Here is a 21,395-nt window from a genome sequence, read left to right as displayed (position 1 = left end):
TCCTCTCACCCCCCTCACCCGCTGTGTTGAGACTCTTTCCCCAGTGAGCCAGTGCTGCCCCCCTCACCTCACGTACCCATTATAATGTTAAAACCTATCTGCTCTTTAGACTAACACTGACATTCTGCACATTGAGGTGTGATGGAAACTCTTCTCTCTGAGACAGCCTTCACCCAGTGTCCACATAAAGTTAGACTCATTCTTCCATTTTTGACAGAACTCACCCACCATTATGTTGTGAGATGGAACTCACCCATTATCATCTTTTGACATTGGACTCATCCAGCATTATAGATGAGCTGAATCTCACCCATCATTTCCTTTTAAGATGGAACCCACCCATCATCATCTTTCAGCTGAAACTCAACAATCATTATCTTTTGAGAGGGAACTCACTCATCCTTATCTTTGAAATGGAACTCGCCCATCTTTGTGTTAGAGGCACCTTTCTGCCTTCTACAGCATTGACCCAATATCCAGCGTTATGATCCTCCCAGTGCCTCTACACCCCCTTCAAATGCCTCCAACAAAGAAACACTGTGAGATCAGCCCTACATTGGTCTGTTCACTGCAAAGTATTTTAGATGCTTTTAATGAACCCTGGTATACTGTGATCTGATCTCTCGATCTGTGGATATACCTGTAGATACACTTCAGAGCTGTCCCAGCCAGAGGTGTTTAGGGAGAAGGAGATCAGCCCCTCATTGTCAGTAAGGTGTTCTTGTGATACACCATTTCCTTGAAGTCTCACACCTTGTCCCATCATGGCATCTCCACTGGCATCCACCACCTTTATCTACAGAAAGACGAGGAAACACGGACACATATCAATGGTGCGGTGTACCTGTTGGTGCTGATATTAGTGTTCAAAAGCATAAAAAGAATAATTTTTTTAATGGGTTTCTTCTGATGTGTTTTTTTAACTGCTGTAGAACTTGCAAAACCATGCATAATTGTGATTTACTCCAGAGTTTCCTTGAGTAAGGGCTTGATTTCGATCTTTGCAGACGGGGTTTCTCTGTCACAAACATGATGGATATCCCATCCGCCACATTATTATTCCATTATATCATATGTAGTTTGTAATACAGTGGCAAGATGTGACAGATACCTCGTTCGCCGTATTATGATTCCATTATATCCTCTGGAAATTGTAATACAGCAGACAGAATGACCGTCATGTCTGTCACAGAGTAACCCATCCACCAAGATAGAAATCAGGCCATAAGTCACACTCAGTGGCAGTAAATGATTTGTGGATTATATTACATGAACAAATAGCATCTCACCTGCTGCCAATAAAAGGTAAAATTATTCCAAGCTGCCAAAAGATTCTCCGAGCTTGACAAATGGCTTTGCACACTAATGTCATTTTTGTTTAATTGCTCCCAAGAAAAAGCTTGGCAAGCTACACGCTCATGTACGAAATACTCCAGAGTTAATATAGGGACACAGATGTAGAGTGCTCATGAGAAAAAGCTAAGCAGGGAGTACTTACAATATGTTTTACAAATTAACCTTGGCATCTAACACTCAGAAGGGAAAACTACGAGAGTATGTGGAAAAGTTAGAAACTGCTTATGTTACTCCCCTGGCTCCCCAAGTGCCAGTAGTTTTGTGATATCACTACTTCTAGAGTTAGAACCATTGCCCATTCCGCAGCAAAATTTCAGTATAAGTTAGCAAAATGAAGGAGAGGCACATGCACACACAAACGCAGGACAAAGTACAACCGTGTATAACACACCCAGTACAAACCTCGCGCCTGACACCAACACACAAAGTTCACCAAGTACATCTACATACCACACACACGCATGAACCATCTACTCACTAACACACACACCCCAGTGTGTGACACACCTGCTCTTTATTGTTATGTCGTGTGCATTGATTGTTGTTTGGCACATGCGCATTAAATAATACACAGATGCACTTTCTGGTTTTTACAGAGCCAGCGGGGTAAGAATTACTCGCCGTATCTCACTCTGATCCCCGCCCTGCTGGCATTACTTTATTTATAACATTCTACACGTGACCCACCGGTCACCACCATTCAGCACAGACACGGAGGGGAGTCAGGGAGGCACCCCTCTGGTTATATCTTATTTCTGGATGGTAATGCCTCGCAACCAGTTACGTCACTGGCGCAACACTACATTCCTCCCAAAACAAATAACACAAACTACTGGAAACTTAACCGCCTTGAATAATAGCAGTTCAGACTAGATGATCACGCAACCGCTGAGATGAGGCAGGATTATCACGTAACCTATACCGGGTACGGGTAGACCTCTCTACATCAGGAACCCAGTCAGAAACACCTACAGGTGGCACGTCAGCAGCACCCCGTTCAGATGGGGGGCTCAACACGGCCTGGGAATTCGAGACATCATCATTTGAGTCAGACGCAGCCACCTGATCACCACCAGGCAAAAGTGAATCAGACTCATTGTCACCAGTGGTTGGTGGAGAGTGAAACTTCTTGAACATGGAAATGTTCAGTGTAACAGTGGAAGCTTTCTCCTGGCAACAATCATGGATACGTTCCATTGGATGATGGTCCAAGGGTTCTTATTGAGCGGCAGGCAGAATTTGCTTCCTGAGGAGTTCTCCTTTAGTAGGACAATGTGTCCTACATGCAAATCCGATTCTCTTGCATGACGTCTGCGGCTAGGTTTCCGGTTGACATTGATCCATTTCTGGTGAACCCGAAAATCATCAATGGCCTCAGGCACCCACTGCCAGTGATGAGGAATAGAGTCCACAACTACCCGACCTAGAGAAACATGTCTAGGAGCTTGGCCAGTAGTAGAATGTGGAGTCTGTCGATAGTTCCCTGAGAAGGAATATATGGAATACTTACTAGACTGCAACAATACGAGCAACCTTGTTTAAGGTCCTCATGAATCTCTCGACCTCTCCGTTCAGTTGGGGCCATCTCAATGTGATCCGCCGATGCCGGATGCCAGTGATCTCGAAGTACGATGCAAGCTCCTTGCTCTGGAAGGGAGGACCGTTGTCCGTTCTTATTTCAGAGATGAGACCGTGAGTGGCTATGATCTTCTCAATTCTGGGAATCACAATGTCAGTGGTGAGAGCGGGGATGATTTCTACCTCGGGGTATTTGGAAAAATCATCAATCATCACCATGGTGTGTTGACCATCAGGTAGACTCCCAAAATCGAGACTGGCAGAAAACCATGGTTGTTGTGGCCCTGGCTCGGTTTCTATAGGAACAGGCCTGCTAGGGTCCCCGGAAGCTTGACGCCATGCACATGGTCGTACTACACTCTCAACCTGCTCATCCATTAGGGGAATCCATACTTTTGTTTGTAAGCGACTTTTAGTTTTCACCATTCCCTGGTGTCCATGGTGTGCTAACTGGACCACCCGGTCAGTGAGGGATGTTGGAATGACCAGCCGGCAGCCTCACAGCAAACACCCATCGGTGTCAACAGACAGTTCATTGCAAACATGATAGAGGCTTTCCATTATCCATTGTGAGGCTGGTGTGAGTAATGTCAATTTCTTCTTGAAAACATGCCATTGGTTTGAGCGGACCACTTATAGAGTTTTTTAAAGGCAGTCATCTTTGGACGTCGCCTGAATTATCATTTCAGTCGAGACCGGTATTGGTCGGGATCTGTCAGACACATACCTCACATACTCCTCAGTTTTCTGAGCTTCATGGACCTCGCTTTCAGTAGCGGCTCGAGGATGGCGAGACAAGTAGTCAGCTGGGTTATCTGACTCTGCAATATATTCTAGATGACATTGATAGTCCTGCAATTGGAGCATCCACTTTTCTATCCACGGTGGAGGTTTTGACGCAGTGCCATTAAAAAGGAGAATGAGTGGCTTATGGTCAGTAGTGACAAGGAATGGTCGTCCATAGACATAAAGATGAAAATGTTTGCATCCCCAGTGTACAGCAATGGCTTCTTTCTCGATTTGGGAGTACTGTTGTTCAGTGTCAGTCAATGACCGGCTCGCAAATGCCACTGGTGACCATTCATCGCTGCTGTGTTTTTGAAGCAGCACGGCTCCTAAACCTTTTGGACCAGCATCAACTGCAATCTTAGGCCCATATTTATACTTTTTTAGCACCGCCTTTGCGCTGCTTTTTGACGCAAAAATGGCGCAAACTTACAAAATGCAATTGTATTTTGCAAGTTTGCGCCGCTTTTGCATCAAAAATGAGGCAAATGCTGCGCTAAAAAAGTATAAATATGGGCCTTAGCGTCTTTGCGTGGATCAAAATATCAGAGTATAGTGTCACTAGACAGAGCATCTTTGGTGGCTTCAAATGCACTTTGCTGAGCGGACTCCCACACCCACGGTTCCGAGGATTTTGTCAGGTTTCTGAGTGGCTGTGTTAGCATAGAAAGGTCTTTAATGAAACGGCCACAGTATTTGACCATACCTAGAAAACTTCGAATTTCAGTCACAGTGGTGGGTGGGGCGCATTCTTAATGTCTCATACCTTCTCAGGATCAGGTTCAACTCCATCTGCATAGAATACATGTCCAAAGAATTGGATTCAGCGGGTGAGGAATTCAATCTTTTGGCGGTGGAGGGTTAGACCAGCTTCCATAATCCGATGTAGCACAATCTTGAGCCTGGCGTTATGCTCGGGGATGGCTGCTGCATAGACGAAGATGTCATCGCTGACATTGATTGTGCCTGGCGAATCTGCCAGAAGCTCTTGGATGACATTTTGAAAAACTTCTGCCGCACTGGAGATGCCGAACTTTAACCTTTTGTAGCGCCTTAATCGCACATGCATTGAAAATGTCGTTATGTAGCGTGATTCCTTTGCCTGAACCAATTGATGGGATCCCAAGCGCAGGTCTTGCTTGGAGAACCAGCAGGAGCCACTTAGTTCGCCGATCAAGTAATCTATCTTGGGGATCAGATGTCTTTCGTGCTTGATGGCGACGTTGGGGAGATGCATGTCAACACAGATGTGTACTTTCCCTGGTTGTTTGGGCTTCTGCGCGACCACAATCGGAGATACCCTGGGCGTGGGCCCGGTGACTCGTTCTATGATGCCAGCTTCCTCAAGTTTGTTCAATTCTTTTTCCACCTGTTATCTGAGGTGGAACGCAATGCGTCGGTGCCGGAGTGCTACAGGCTGCACGGGCTTGTCTATGTGTAGCTTTACCTCTTGATGACGCAAACAGCCTATACCCTCAAACACGTCGCAAAACTGTTGAAGGAGTTCAGTTACCGACTCTTGGTGTTTGGCAAAAGCAAAAGTGACGACTCCTAATTCTTCGGCTGTTTGGCACCCAAGCAGCATCCCATGACCTTCTTCCGGTCCGTGTACTTGAGCATGGACTGATTTTGAACCATATGCTATGGACGTCTGGAATCGACCCTTGAGAGCAAGTGGAGTTCTCTGACCATATGTGTACACTTTTATTTTTGCTGGTTCTAAGGTAGGTGCAGGGACCCTCTGGTGGTACACGTCAGCAGCTAAAATATTTATGGAGGCTCCCGTATCAACCACATCAATGGTCGGGTGGGTGCCTACATTGATCTGGCACCGCAGCAGTTTCTTTGACGATTGGGCTGCATTGCCTATGGTAAATAGGGAGTGAATGACATGTTCCTCAGCATTGTCGTCATCCATGTCACTGCCTTTCTTGGACTTCCTTTCAACATTGTTGACAGAGGCATTCCCTTGTCATGGTTTGCTCAATCTGCACACCTTTACAAAGTGATTGAGCTTTCCGCAGCCTGCAGTTTTTTTGCCTCTAGCGGGGCAGTCACTTGGTCTGTGGGACGGTTCACCACAGTACCCACATAGTCTTTGTAGTAGTCGGCTGTTTCTGGGCCTGGTTTTGTTAGAAGGCATCGTTACTGCGTTCACGGGCTCTACCTTGATTGGTCTTTGGAGAGCTGCCTCCATGTGTGAAGCTTGAGCCTTGGATAACTATTTGGTGAGTCCCATCATGAGGATATCAGGTAGGGATCTCCCTGACTCCTCGAGAATTTGTTCCCGCAGCTTTGCTGATGCGCACCCCTGGATTACTTGGCCTCTGATCTCCTCGGTCTCATCTGCAAACCTACATGTTCTGGCTACATCTTTGAGACTCATGTGGAATGAATCATTTGATTCTTCTGCTTGTTGTCTGGCTTGCCAGAATATAAAACCTTAATAGTCTATATTTGTCATGGGCTCAAAGTGCATATTGAGGGCCGCTATGAGGATCAGATGTGTTTTGGGAGTGGCTTCTGTGAGGTTCTTGGATATTTTGTAGAAGTATTTTCCTCCGAGTTGTAGGATCATCACCCTCTTTTGTGCGTCTTTGACTTTGGTGGCCTCAAAGAATAGCAGTACTCAGTCTACCCAGTCTTTCCATCACGGGGCTTGTGCAGACGGGGCACATCAATGACAAAAGGCTCAGTTGGAGGGATGGTGGCCATATTGAATCAGGGCCTGTGGTGTGTGATGTGGCTCTCTCTCTGATTTGCAGTGCACAGGGTGGGAGGATAGATGCCTAGATCTCGTAGTCTTTATTATTGATATATGATGCTGGCTCAGTTTGTTCTGTGGCTGTAAGGCGATGTGTGTCCGTATAAAGCTCTATCCCCATGTAATAGTCCCCTTTTTCTTTTGTGGCTCTTGTGTTGCTTGTGTCAATGCTTGTTTGTTTGTGCACTCTACAGTCTGTGTTAAGATTAACACTAGTCCTGTTTTTTTTTCTGTTTGCTTACGTTGTCTTCCTTCTTTCTTTATTATTATTATTATTATTATTTATATTGCCTCCTGTACCTTGTGGGTGGTTGCTGGGCGACAGAGTATTGAATCTGCTGGTGCTGTGTGCTTCTCACAGACTTAGCACGTCTTCTCTGACAGGAGGCTGCACACTGCAGAGAACGGAGGCAGGGCCCAGGAGATAAACGGACGCTTGCTCCTCGACTGGGACAGCACACTCCGCCTTGCTGGGTCGATGCAGAGTCTTCTGGCGGGTTGACCTGGCACGCCCCTGCTTTTCTGACGGTCTGACGTCGGGAGGGGCGTCGGCGTCGATACACGCAAGGCACGAGCACCGCGATTGACACGCGGCCACCACGGCGTGTGTAGTGCACATATGGGTGCCACCCCTCGTTGCCAAATGCTATGTCGTGTGCCTTGGTTGTCGATTGGCATATGCGCAAGCGCTTGCGCATTAAATAATACACAGATTAACTTTCTTGTTTTTACAGAGCCAGCAGGGTAACAACTACTCACCGTATCTTACACTGATCCCCGTCCTCCTGGCATTACTTTATTTATAACATTCTACATGTGACCCACCGGTCACCACCATTCAGCACAGACACAGGGGGAAGTCGGGGAGGCTCCCCTCTGGTTATATCTTATTTCTGGATGATAGTGCCTCGCAACCAGTTACGGCTTTGGTGCGACACTAATTTTAGAACAAGAAGTTGAAAAAAAAGAACACACCAGCCTTGCACTTAAAGAAAGCCCTTAAGATGAGCTGGTCTGTAACAAATCCTACCACAGACATCTCGCCACCCAGACATCACCTTCATACAGTTGTCACTGCCTTCCTCAATCACCACAATCGCGCCCTTTAAAATCCCACACAGACAAGTTATCTGCACGGAACGTTAACAAAGGTATGCCCTTTCTTTCACTATATTTCTCCAGAAAATTACAAGCCACTATCTCAAATTCCTGCTATCCACGATGGCCTTCCTCGAATTGTTTCCTTCCCAGATAAATTCTGGTCTTTGACTTCTTGCAACACCTCTAAGAGAACCTGGCAAGGCGTTCAATGCAGTGGCTGTTGATGTGTTATATTTCATTTCTCCATCTCAGATCTCAAGTCATGCCATAAAGTTACTTCCAGTTTCAAACATTCCCTCACCATCCTATTCAACTGTCCCATGACCCTCTCGTGATGAAAGATTGGTGTCCTGCGATGCTCATTTCCATTGTCCACAAAATATTTCAGTCTTGCTCTAGGTCAACTAAACTCATCAGTCAGATGAGTGGTAATCTGCACTTTCAGCCACCTGGAGTGATATCCCTCCAACAAATACCTTCTCTGACCACAGCCCTGTGAGCGTATGTGTCACAGCACCGCAGCAAGGCTTGCGCTTTCTAAATCACATGTATATGTACCATCTTATTATTTACCTTAGCTGGCGGCAACAGGGCACCGAACTTAGGGCCATATGTACGAACACTTTTTCCCATAGACACAGAATGGGTAAAAACCTTTGCTAAATCTGGCCCTTAGTTATTCGTGGGTTATATATGGAAACCATTGATTACTAAACTTCAACTGTGTTTTCGAAAATGCATTAGACTATGCCAGCTTCTGATTTTTGCTAAACTCCACAGGTGCAGACTACACTCTCCACTATGCATTCCACACCTGCCACCAGTTTTGAAAGTGGTCAAGGCAAAATCTCTGAATGCTCCTTCTTCCCAAATTCTGCTGGTGTAAAAAAAATATATAATTCTTTAGTATACAGTGCCCAACAACAAAGAACAAATGATATAATATGATATATTAGTGGCATGCTCCACCACCACACAGTAAGTGTTGGCATGAAGAAGGCATAAGCATGAGTGAGTTTAAGACTTTGAGAAATGAGCAAATGTGTGTGAGCCGAAGTTAAGGATGGATCCTTGCAGAATGCTAGAAAATCTCTGATGTGCCCACACATGATGGCTCCTCGTTCCCAGGGAACAATCCCAGCCAAAAAACTCTTAAAGGTAGTGTTGGACCTGGCTTTTTGACAGGGACATCCCCAAACTTTTTGCCTCCTTCCTCCTATTTTTTCTGACCTGCTGTTGTTGGCTTTTGACCTCTGAGCACTTTACCACTGCTAACCAGTGCTAAAGTGCATATGCTCTCTGTGTAAATTGTACTATTGATTGGTTTATCCATGATTGACTATTTAATCTACCTGTAAGTCCCTATTAGAGTGCACTACATGTGCCTAGGGCCTGTAGATTAAATGCTACTAGTGGGCCTGCAGCACTGGTTGTGCCACCCACCTCAGTAGCCCCTTAACCTTGTCTCAGGCCTGCCATTGCAAGGCCTGTGTGTGCAGTTTCACTGCCACTTCGACTTGGCATTTAAAAGTACTTGCCAAGCCTAGAACTCCCCTTTTTCTACATATAAGTCATCCCTAATGTGTGCCCTAGGTATCCCCTAGAGCAGGGTGCTGTGTAGGTAAAAGGCAGGACATGTACCTGTGTAGTTATGTGTCCTGGTAGTGTAAAACTCCTAAATTCGTTTTTACACTACTGTGAGGCCTGCTCCCTTCATAGGCTAACATTGGGGCTGCCCTCATACACTGTTGAAGCGGCAGCTGCTGATCTGAAAGGAGCAGGAAGGTCATATTTAGTATGGCCAGAATGGTAATACAAAATCCTGCTGACTGGTGAAGTCGGATTTAATATTACTATTCTAGAAATGCCACTTTTAGAAAGTGAGCATTTCTTTGCACTAAAATCTTGTTGTGCCCTTCAATCCACGTCTGGCTAGGTTTAGTTGACAGCTCCTTGTGCATTCACTCAGACACACCCCAAACACAGGGTACTCAGCCTCACTTGCATACATCTGCATTTTGAATGGGTCTTCCTGGGCTGGGAGGGTGGAGGGCCTGCCCTCACACAAAGGACTGCCACACCCCCTACTGGGACTCTGGCAGACAGGATTGAGCTGAAAGGGAACCGGGTGCATTTCTTAGAGACTCTTTGAAGTCACCCCCACTTCAAAGGCACAACTTAGTATAAAACAGGGCCTCTGCCCTACCTCATCAGACACTTGCTGGAGAAGAAACCTGAACCAGAAACTACATCCTGCCAAGAAGAACTGCCTGGCTGCTCAAAGGACTCACCTGTCTGCTTTCTCCAAAGGACTGCTGTCTTGCTGTTGCCCTGCTGCCTTGCTGAACTCTTGTCTGGCTGTGAAAGTGCTCTCCAAGGGCTTGGATAGAGCTTGCCTCCTGTTCCTTGAAGTCTCAGGACCAAAAAGACTTCTGCCTTTCACGTGGACGCTCCGTGCGCCGAAAATTTCGACGCACAGCTTGTTTCGCGGCGAGAAAAACGCCGCACACCGACGCTGATCAACGCGACGCCCTCGGGACGATCGAGACTTCGACGCACAACCTCGCAAGGACAAAGCCGCCCGACTTCCAAGGAGAAATCGACGCGACGCCTACCGTGAGTGCGAAACTTTGACGCACGGCCTCGCAAGGACAACGCCGCCCGACTTCCAAGGAGAAATCGACGCGACGCCTGCCGTGAGACCAAAATTTCGACGCACGGCCTCGCAAGGAAAACAACGCCCGACTTCCAAGGAGAAATCGACGCGACGCCTACCGTGAGATCGAAACTTCGACGCGCAGCCCCGCAGAACGACGCGCAGCCGGAAAATAAGCAGGAGAATCCACGCACAGACCCGGGACATCTGGTAATCCCCGCGATCCACAAAAAGAGACTGTCTGCGCGCCGGAAAACGACGCCCGACTTCCCCGCGTGGAAAAGAACGACGCAAGTCTGTGTGTGCTGAGCGGAAAACGACGCACACACCCCTTTTTCCACGCATCTCTTCTCCTGTGGCCCTCTGAGGAGATTTCCCACCAGAAACCAGGTACTCTGTGCTTGAAAGACACTTTATTGCTTTTTAAAGACTTAAAGACTCTTAATATCACTTTTCAGTGATATCTTTACAAATTCGTATTGCAACTTTGATCGTTTTGACCTACAATTATCCAGATAAATATTCTATATTTTTCTAAACACTGTGTGGTGTATTTTTGTGGTGTTATACTATGGTGTTGTATGATTTATTGCACAAATGCTTTACACATTGCCTTCTAAGTTAAGCCTGACTGCTCGTGCCAAGCTACCGGAGGGTGAGCACAGGCTGATTTTGGATTGTGTGTGACTTACCCTGACTAGAGTGAGGGTTCTTGCTTGGACAGAGGGCAACCTAACTGCCAACCAAAAACCCCATTTCTAACATTGGTGATCAGCGGTGAGGATAGGACTTGTGTTTGTGCAGTGACATACAGTAGCTAAGTATTTCACTACCTACCCACAGTTGAAGGTCAACTTGATTTTTTATCTCTTTTTTGACTTTTGGTCTCTGATGTCCTCCTGGATATACTATTGATATTTTGGACTTTGGATTTTGGTTTTTGCTGGTAAGATCCTATCAGAATGGGATCGCTTACCTACTTATTCTTTTTGCCTACTGACCACCTCACTAAGGCTGACCTAAGGAAGCTTTGCAGAGAATGTGGCCTTCCTGTAGCAAAGAGATCTACTAAAGCAGAGATGCTACGTGCCTACATAGTCTGGGAGGAAGACAGATGGGCAGAGAGAGAGGCAGCAAGAAACCAAATGACTAAGTACCCCTCAGAGGAGGAGGAGGACGACTCAGATGAGGAAAGAGACCCAGTGAAAAAAGAATGGCTCATGGCTCAAGCACGGTGGATGGAAGAGCTAGATGAGTTTATTGAAAGGGCTGAGGCAGCAAGTCTCTTAGCCCTGGAAGAAGAAAAAATTGCAGCTCAAGAGCTGAGCTGTAAAGAGCTGAAACTGGAGGCCGGAAGGGCTGAGTCCAGTTCAGATGGTGGCAGCAAAAATCTTGCATCTAGTACTGCTGAAGAAGGGCACAAGCCCAGAGATGTGGTGCCCAACTTGAAGAAGAGAGTTGACACACCCCAGGCGGTTCAAGGGTATGAGGTAGTTCCCGTTATGCACAGGGTCCCTGAGAAGGATTGGGGAACTGGCACAGGGAGTCATATTCCTACTGGGGGGAGGGACACTTTACTGACTCTAGCAGAGAGTGACAGAGAAAAGGGTTCCCCCCTGGTGGACGTCCTGGATATAGAGTGTAGAGACATCCCAGAAGAGTTTGGGTTGAGTGTCAGGGACAGACAGATACTGTCTCACCAGTCTCAGGAGGGTGAAGTAGAGTGCTTTTCCAAGGTTGAGTTACTAGGTGGTTGGGTGAAGGGTACTGTGGTTAATACATGTGAAGGGCAGAGTGATGTAATTGCTGGAGAGCATATGTCTGGTCCTTATTTTCCAGAGCTACGCCAACACCAGGTGGAGTGTGAGTTCTCTGACCCCAGGGAACTTACAGTGGAGGCAGACTTTTGGGTGAGTACCAGAGAGTCTGAAGAGGCATTTGGGGGTGCTCCTGAAGGGAGTGGTCTAGGTGGTTCCCGACCAAGTGAGGTGGGAAAGGATTGTAGTGTCCCAGGTAGGTCTCAGAGCCTAACCTGTACCGTAGGGCCACCTTTTGAGGGAAGCCCCGCAGTGTCAGAAGAACTTGGGGGGATGACTGTAGACAGCATCCCAACAGTTCTGGTGTCTGGCAGTACCACTCCTAGTGAGGGGGTGCAGAAGTCCAGACATAGGGTTGAGAGGGGGTGGCAGACCCCAGTGGAGGATCTTGAAAGTCAGGGGTCAGCTCTGAGAGCAGAGCCCCCCAGGAATGACCCAGGTGAGACCGTTTCTGGTTTGGGGGAAACCCAGACTCTGCCGGATGGGCAGAGGTCGGGAGACCTGCGCCAACCAGACTCTTGTGTGGCCCTTGGGGACGGCGTGTCCCTTGTGGGGGGTGAGAGTGCCCCCCAGGAAGTCCTGGCATGCCAGGCAAGGATTCAACCTCAGGGTGGTGACTCTGGGTTGGATAACCGGGTTCAGAGGTTAAACTTTGACCTGGTGGGGGGTAGATGTGCCCCCCAGAAAGTCCTGGAATGCCAGGCAATGGCTCAACCTCAGGGTGGTGACTCTGGGTTGGCTTACCAGGTGAAGAGGTCAAACTCTGACCTGGTGGGAGGTAGGTGTGCCTCCCTGAAAGTCCTGGCCTGCCAGGCAATGGTTCAACCTCAGGGTGGTGACTCTGGGTTGGATATCCAGGTTCAGAGGTTAACCTCTGACCTGGTGGGGGGTAGGTGTGCCCCCCAGAAAGCCCTGGTGTACCAGGCAGTTGTCCAACCTCAGGATGGTGACCCTAGGTTGGAGAACCAGGTTCAGAGGTTAAACTCTGACCTGGTGGAGGGTCAGTGTGCCCTCCAGGAAGTCCTGGCGTGCCAGGCGATTGTTCTACTTCAGGGTGGTAACTCTGAGTTGAATGGCCCAGTTCAGAGGTTAAACTCTGACCTGGTGGAGGGTCAGTGTGCCCTCCAGAAAGTCCTGGCGTGCCAGGCAATTGTTCAACCTCAGAGTGCTGACTCTGGGTTGGATACCCAGGTTCAGAGGTTAAACTCTGACCTGGTGGGAGGTAGGTGTGCCTCCCAAGAAGCCCTGCTGTGCCAGGCAATTGTCCCACCTCAGGGTGTTGACTCTGGGTTGGATGACCAGGTTCAGAGGTTAAACTCTGACCTGGTGGGGGGTAGGTGTGCCCCCCAGAAAGTCCTGGCGTGCCAGGCAATTGCCCAACCTCAGGGTGGTGACCCTGGGTTGGGGAACCAGGCTCAGAGGTTAAACTCTGACCTGGTGGGAGGTAGGTGTGCCTCCCAGAAAGTCCTGGTGCGCCAGGCAACTGTTCAACTTCAGGGTGGTGACTCTGAGTTGAATGGTCAGGTGCAGAGGTTAAACTCTGACCTGGTGGAGGGTCAGTGTGCCCTCCAGGAAGTCCTGGTGTGCCAGGCAATTGTTCAACTTCAGGGTGGTGACTCTGAGTTGAATGGTCAGGTGCAGAGGTTAAACTCTGACCTGGTGGAGGGTCAGTGTGCCCTCCAGGAAGTCCTGGCGTGCCAGGCAATTGTTCAACTTCAGGGTGGTGACTCTGAGTTGAATGGGCAGGTGCAGAGGTTAAACTCTGACCTGGTGGGGGGTAGGCGTGCCCCCCAGGAAGTCCTGGTTTGCCAGGCGGTGATCCAGTCTGAGGGGACAGACCCTGGGCTGGAAGACCAGGTTCAGGGTGTCCCCCTGGACCTGGAGGGAGGGGCTACTGATAACAGTGCCCCTACCATGTTGTCTTCTGAGGAGGCCACTCCTAGTTGGAGGGTGCTGGACCCCAGAAGGGAGGGCAGGGGGAGGGAAGCCTCACCCCGGGCCCTAGTCCCACCTGAAGGTACAGACCCCAGGTTGGAGGGCCAGTGGCAGGTTAACAGCCCTGCACTGGTGGAGGAATGGTACAGGGCGACTTCTGTAAGCCCCCTGGCCATGTTGGACTCTGGGGGTACCGCTCCAGGAAGGAGGGTACAAAGCCCCAGAGGGGAGGACCAGGTTCAGGCTGTCATCCCTGACCTGGTGGAAGGGAGAGTGGTTAAAGGGTGCCCAGCACCTGGGGCTACCGCCCCCCACTCTCCACAGCCACAGTGGTTGGAGAGCTTTGAGAGGCCTGGGGCCTGGCTCTCATCCCTGGCAGCTGTCAGTAATCACTGTGGCTTGCTGTCCGGGTGGACAGAGTTATCCCTGGGGAGGGGACAAGTGTCACACCCCAGGGGTAGAGTGGGCAACACCACTATGTTGGTCATGGGGGTACTATCCTGCTCCTGGGATACATCTGTGAGCAAAGTAAGGTTAGGTGCTGCACAGATGGGATCCGCAGGAAAGGAGAAAGGTTCCCCATGGATGGGCTTAGTGGGCCCTGAGAGTATGGACAGAGGGATCCAATTGGAGTCAGGAAGGCGAAGAACTGGAGCATGCCCCTGCTGTTGTGGGCCTGGGTCCTTGTTCTGTCGCCTCAAACAGGGAAGTACATCAGGATAGTGATTGTTCTCCCCTGGCTTTAGGCTGGTGGGGGGTCATGTTGGACCTGGCTTTTTGACAGGGACATCCCCAAACTTTTTGCCTCCTTCCTCCTATTTTTTCTGACCTGCTGTTGTTGGCTTTTGACTTCTGAGCACTTTACCACTGCTAACCAGTGCTAAAGTGCATATGCTCTCTGTGTAAATTGTACTATTGATTGGTTTATCCATGATTGACTATTTAATCTACCTGTAAGTCCCTATTAGAGTGCACTACATGTGCCTAGGGCCTGTAGATTAAATGCTACTAGTGGGCCTGCAGCACTGGTTGTGCCACCCACCTCAGTAGCCCCTTAACCTTGTCTCAGGCCTGCCATTGCAAGGCCTGTGTGTGCAGTTTCACTGCCACTTCGACTTGGCATTTAAAAGTACTTGCCAAGCCTAGAACTCCCCTTTTTCTACATATAAGTCATCCCTAATGTGTGCCCTAGGTATCCCCTAGAGCAGGGTGCTGTGTAGGTAAAAGGCAGGACATGTACCTGTGTAGTTATGTGTCCTGGTAGTGTAAAACTCCTAAATTCGTTTTTACACTACTGTGAGGCCTGCTCCCTTCATAGGCTAACATTGGGGCTGCCCTCATACACTGTTGAAGCGGCAGCTGCTGATCTGAAAGGAGCAGGAAGGTCATATTTAGTATGGCCAGAATGGTAATACAAAATCCTGCTGACTGGTGAAGTCGGATTTAATATTACTATTCTAGAAATGCCACTTTTAGAAAGTGAGCATTTCTTTGCACTAAAATCTTGTTGTGCCCTTCAATCCACGTCTGGCTAGGTTTAGTTGACAGCTCCTTGTGCATTCACTCAGACACACCCCAAACACAGGGTACTCAGCCTCACTTGCATACATCTGCATTTTGAATGGGTCTTCCTGGGCTGGGAGGGTGGAGGGCCTGCCCTCACACAAAGGACTGCCACACCCCCTACTGGGACTCTGGCAGACAGGATTGAGCTGAAAGGGAACCGGGTGCATTTCTTAGAGACTCTTTGAAGTCACCCCCACTTCAAAGGCACAACTTAGTATAAAACAGGGCCTCTGCCCTACCTCATCAGACACTTGCTGGAGAAGAAACCTGAACCAGAAACTACATCCTGCCAAGAAGAACTGCCTGGCTGCTCAAAGGACTCACCTGTCTGCTTTCTCCAAAGGACTGCTGTCTTGCTGTTGCCCTGCTGCCTTGCTGAACTCTTGTCTGGCTGTGAAAGTGCTCTCCAAGGGCTTGGATAGAGCTTGCCTCCTGTTCCTTGAAGTCTCAGGACCAAAAAGACTTCTGCCTTTCACGTGGACGCTCCGTGCGCCGAAAATTTCGACGCACAGCTTGTTTCGCGGCGAGAAAAACGCCGCACACCGACGCTGATCAACGCGACGCCCTCGGGACGATCGAGACTTCGACGCACAACCTCGCAAGGACAAAGCCGCCCGACTTCCAAGGAGAAATCGACGCGACGCCTACCGTGAGTGCGAAACTTTGACGCACGGCCTCGCAAGGACAACGCCGCCCGACTTCCAAGGAGAAATCGACGCGACGCCTGCCGTGAGACCAAAATTTCGACGCACGGCCTCGCAAGGAAAACGACGCCCGACTTCCAAGGAGAAATCGACGCGACGCCTACCGTGAGATCGAAACTTCGACGCGCAGCCCCGCAGAACGACGCGCAGCCGGAAAATAAGCAGGAGAATCCACGCACAGACCCGGGACATCTGGTAATCCCCGCGATCCACAAAAAGAGACTGTCTGCGCGCCGGAAAACGACGCCCGACTTCCCCGCGTGGAAAAGAACGACGCAAGTCTGTGTGTGCTGAGCGGAAAACGACGCACACACCCCTTTTTCCACGCATCTCTTCTCCTGTGGCCCTCTGAGGAGATTTCCCACCAGAAACCAGGTACTCTGTGCTTGAAAGACACTTTATTGCTTTTTAAAGACTTAAAGACTCTTAATATCACTTTTCAGTGATATCTTTACAAATTCGTATTGCAACTTTGATCGTTTTGACCTACAATTATCCAGATAAATATTCTATATTTTTCTAAACACTGTGTGGTGTATTTTTGTGGTGTTATACTATGGTGTTGTATGATTTATTGCACAAATGCTTTACACATTGCCTTCTAAGTTAAGCCTGACTGCTCGTGCCAAGCTACCGGAGGGTGAGCACAGGCTGATTTTGGATTGTGTGTGACTTACCCTGACTAGAGTGAGGGTTCTTGCTTGGACAGAGGGCAACCTAACTGCCAACCAAAAACCCCATTTCTAACAGGTAGGCTAATTTATTGTCTTAGAAAATGGCAAACACACCTTAAGGGAGTGATTTGTGAAGTCTTTCACTGCTTTTGTTGGTCTCAGACACCTACCAACACACACACGCACAGACACACACACACACACACAACATGACATTCCTATAAATAGGAAGACCGGCCATTGACCGTAATGAAGTGTGTATTTACTATTCTAACTCCACGCTTGCTTTGATAGTAAAGAAGGTTATAAAGTGGACCGAGGCATACAAATGCATTTTTAGTTTTTTGATGCACTCGCTCGAAACTACTTAAACAAACTTCGGGGACGGTCCTCCTAACGCACTGGTCCTCACAAGGATAGTGTTTGTCTTGAACTGACAGGGTTTACACACACTATGAGGACCGAACTGGTCCTCGCAGTGTGGGCTATACATGCACACCCACACACACACAGACAAACACACACACACACACTTATATACACACACATATCTACGAACACTAACATACCAGAGAGCCACAGATATTCAGAGAAAATGAATTCAAGGAGAATACAAAATGCTCCACCTATGGCCAGAGCAGGCTGCCAGCTAGATGGGACCTAGCTATCACACAACAGAAAGATCACGCCCATTGGTGTGGTGCACAAGTTAGACTGCCATTTAGAGATCCCAGCGCCCTGGAATCTGGAATCCCAATATCCTATTTTCGTATCTCTTACAGACTTCTTATTCTTCATTATGTCCCTTAAATGTAGGTCCCCTTCATGGCCTCTCGCATTGTTCCTTCGGCATGTCTCTGCTCTAAGCCTCACCTGTCCTGTGAAGGGTACTCCGGGGATGTAGTGATTCTCCACGGCTTGAAACTTCGCTGTCGCAGCCACAAAGGACACCTGGTAATTTCGTTCTCCTGCTTCCATGATGCCTGTAGGGTGAACCAGCATGAAAGATTAGAAAACTCCCTCAGAAGATAAGCTATGAAACCAGTATATTTCGGCCAAACCCCTCATCTCTGTAGTTTGGGACCTACACTCAAAGTTATCGTTTTATTTTTGCCCACTCCTAAAAATAAGTCAATTGGAGAAGAGGGACTTCAGTCTTCTACTTCAAGTACCAAAGTGTCTGCTTTATTCTCCCAGTGTAGATGTGTGGAACAATTCTCATGGCCAAGATATCCAGAAAGGTCAAAAGAGGATGGTTGGGTGACCTCACATTTATATTCCATGTCACTGTTTTGTAGGAGGTGGTTAAAAAGGGGAAGACCAGGGATGTAACAAAGGTCCCCTCAGTGCCTGCGGTGCGGGGAGGGGGCCCGCAGCACAGTACACTGTGCACGGGCGGCAGGTAGGCCCCTGACTGTATCCAGGGGGACGGTAGCCCCCCTACAGGTACTTTGCAGGAGGTCCCCTTTAAGTTTCGTTACGCCACTGGGGAAGCCGTCAGTCACGTCATCAGATGTGCTTCAACCACTACAGCAGGCGGTCGGAGCAGAATCCAAACAAACAGACAGAAGAAGTTTCCAACATGCAGTCTTAAAAAGCCTTCAATGGTGGAAAAATCTTAGAGGTAGATGTGTGTGTATGATATGTCAGTCTTAGCTGGATGACTTACAAGGAGTGTGAAAGTACCTGAAGAAGGATCAGACAAGAGCGAGGACATTAAGTTTAAGGGTAGGCGTAACCTGCATAATTCAGTGCAGCATTATCACATGGAATTTCCCTTGAATTCCGCAAAATTAAGTTGAATTACGTGAGAAGAGTAATTCTGTATTCTCCATGTGTTAGTGCAAAACTTCACCTTTGCAACCAGAATGGAAGAGAGGGTGCATTTATTGCTAGGAAATAGCTCTAAATGCAGTAGAATATGAATAGCTCATGTGAGTGCCCGCTGGCGCTCGCTAAACGTGTTCTTGCAGTAATATTTTTGCCCCCAAATTATATCAGGAGGAGTGTTAGAAATGGGGTCTTTGGTTGACAGTCAGGTTACCCCCTGTTCAAGCAAGGACCCTCACTCTAGTTAGGATAAAAGAGAATCACCCTCAGCTAACCCCTGCTTACCCCCTTGGTAGCTTGGCAGAGCAGTAGGCTTAACCTCAGAGTGCTGGGCGTAAAGTATTTGTACCAACACACACAGTAACTTAATGAAAACACTACAAAATGACACAACACCAGTTTAGAAAAATAGGAAATATTTATCTAGACAAAACAAGACCAAAACGACAAAAATCCAACATACACAAGTCAAGTTATGATTTTTTTAAGGTTTAAAATAAAAAGAGTCTTTAGGTAGTTGTAACACCACACTAGCGCTGCTAGCGTGAAAATGTACCTGGTTTGTGTCAAAAATAACCCCGCACGGGCGGTGTGCGTCGAAAGTAACCCTGCCCGGTTATATGCGTCGAAAACAGCTCGGCACGGCGAGGCGCGTCGAAAAAGCCAGCCACGCGACGGTCCGAAAGTCCCGCGGCGCTGGTTGCGATCTCTCAGCCTTCGTCAGCGATGCTGCGCGTCGTTTCTCCTGCTCCGGGCGTCGATTCTCCGGTCGCGTTTCCTGCGGCGTCGTTTCTCAGCTGCGGAGCCGGCGTCGCGTCGTTTTCTCAGCCGCGATCGGATTCGCGTCGATCTTTTCTCCGCACGGCACTCGGTGCGTGTATTTTTGTCCTTAGGCTGCCAGCCTCTCCTTTCAGGGTCCCAGGAACTGGAAGGGCACCACAGAGCAGAGTAGGGGTCTCTCCAGAGACTCCAGGTGCTGGCAGGAAGAAGTCTTTGCTATCCCTGAGACTTCAACAACAGGAGGCCAGCTCTACATCAAGCCCTTGGAGATTTCTTCTTCAAGATGGAAGGCACACAAAGTCCAGTCTTTGCCCTCTTACTCAGGCAGAAGCAGCACTGCAGGAAAGCTCCACAAAGCACTGTCACAGGCAGGGCAGCACTTGTTCCTCAGCGATCAGCTCTTCTCCAGGCAGAGGTTCCTCTTGATTCCAGAAGTGTTTCTAAAGTTTGTAAGTTTGGGTGCCCTTCTTATACCCATTTTAGTCTTTGAAGTCACCTTTCTTCAAAGGGGACTCACACCTTCTTGTGAAATCCTGCCTTGCCCAGGCAAGGCCTCAGACACACACCAGGGGGCTGGAGACAGCATTGTCAGAGGCAGGCACAGTCCTTTCAGATGAGAGTGACCACTCCACCCCTCCCTCCTAGCAGAGATGGCTAATCAGGAAATGCAGATCACACCCCAGCTCCCTTTGTGTCACTGTCTGGTATGAGGTGAAAAACAACCCAACTGTCAAACTGACCCAGACAGGGAATCCACAAACAAGGCAGAGTCACAGAATGGTTTAAGCAAGAAAATGCTCACTTTCTAAAAGTGGCATTTCCAACCTCACAATCTTAAAATCAACTTTACTAAAAGATGTATTTTTAAATTGTGAGTTCAGGGATCCCAAACTCCACATGTCCATCTACTCTCTAGGGGAATCTACACTTTAATCATATTTAAAGGTAGCCCCCATATTATCCTATGAGAGAGAGACAGACCTTGCAACAGTGAAAACGAAATTGGCAGTATTTCACTGTCAGGACATATAAACCACATTACTATATGTCCTACCTTATCCATACACTGCACCCTGCCCTTGGGGCTACCTAGGGCCTACCTTAGGGGTGCCTTACATGTAAGGAAAGGGAAGGTTTAGGCCTGGCAAGTGGGTACACTTGCCAAGTCGAATTTACAGTGTAAAATTACACATAAAGACACTGCAGTGGCAGGTCTGAGACATGATTACAGAGCTACTTATGTGGGTGGCACAACCAGTGCTGCAGGCCCACTAGTAGCATTTGATTTACAGGCCCTGGCACCTCTAGTGCACCTTACTAGGGACTTACTAGTAAATCAAATATGCCAATCATGGATAAACCACTTACATACAATTTAAACAGGAGAGCATATGCACTTTAGCACTGGTTAGCAGTGGTAAAGTGCTCAGAGTTGAAAAGCCAACAGCAACATGTCAGAAAAATATAGGAGGCAGGAGGCAAAAAAGTCTGGGGATGACCCTGCATAAGCAAAAGTCCAACACGACCCCCTACCAGCCTAAAGCCAGGGGAGAACAATCAATACCTTGATGTACTTCCCTGATTGGGGCGATAGAACAGGGACCCAGGCCCACAACAGCAGGGGCATGTTCCAGTTCTACGCCTTCCTGACTCCAGTTGGATCCCTCTGTCCATACTCTCAGGGCCCACTAAGCTAACCCATGGGGAACCCTTCTCCACATCTACAGACACCATCTGTGCAACACCTAACTTTACTTTGCTCACAGATGTATTGCAATGGGCAGATAGTACCACCAGGGCCAACACAGTGGTGTTGCCCACTCCACCCCTGGGGTGTGACTCTCGTCC

At 48.4% G+C, this 21,395-nt stretch overlaps 1 protein-coding gene across 1 annotated transcript in view; it reads right to left on the bottom strand.

Moving 5' to 3' along the window:
• Positions 1-21,395, bottom strand: part of LOC138246827 (alpha-2-macroglobulin-like protein 1) — a 262,402-nt gene that overhangs the window by 172,248 nt on the left and 68,759 nt on the right. Inside the window, exons 10-11 of the mRNA XM_069201584.1 lie at positions 17,811-17,920; positions 641-796 (exon numbers count right to left, since the gene is read on the bottom strand). Coding sequence (XP_069057685.1) covers positions 641-796; positions 17,811-17,920 — 266 coding nt within the window. The remainder of the gene's footprint in view (positions 1-640; positions 797-17,810; positions 17,921-21,395) is intronic.

This window comes from Pleurodeles waltl, chromosome 7, assembly GCF_031143425.1.
Source record: "Pleurodeles waltl isolate 20211129_DDA chromosome 7, aPleWal1.hap1.20221129, whole genome shotgun sequence".
In the NCBI taxonomy this organism is placed as follows: domain Eukaryota; kingdom Metazoa; phylum Chordata; class Amphibia; order Caudata; family Salamandridae; genus Pleurodeles; species Pleurodeles waltl.
Note: the sequence above shows the minus strand (reverse complement) of the source record. Positions and strands in the feature narration are given on the sequence as shown.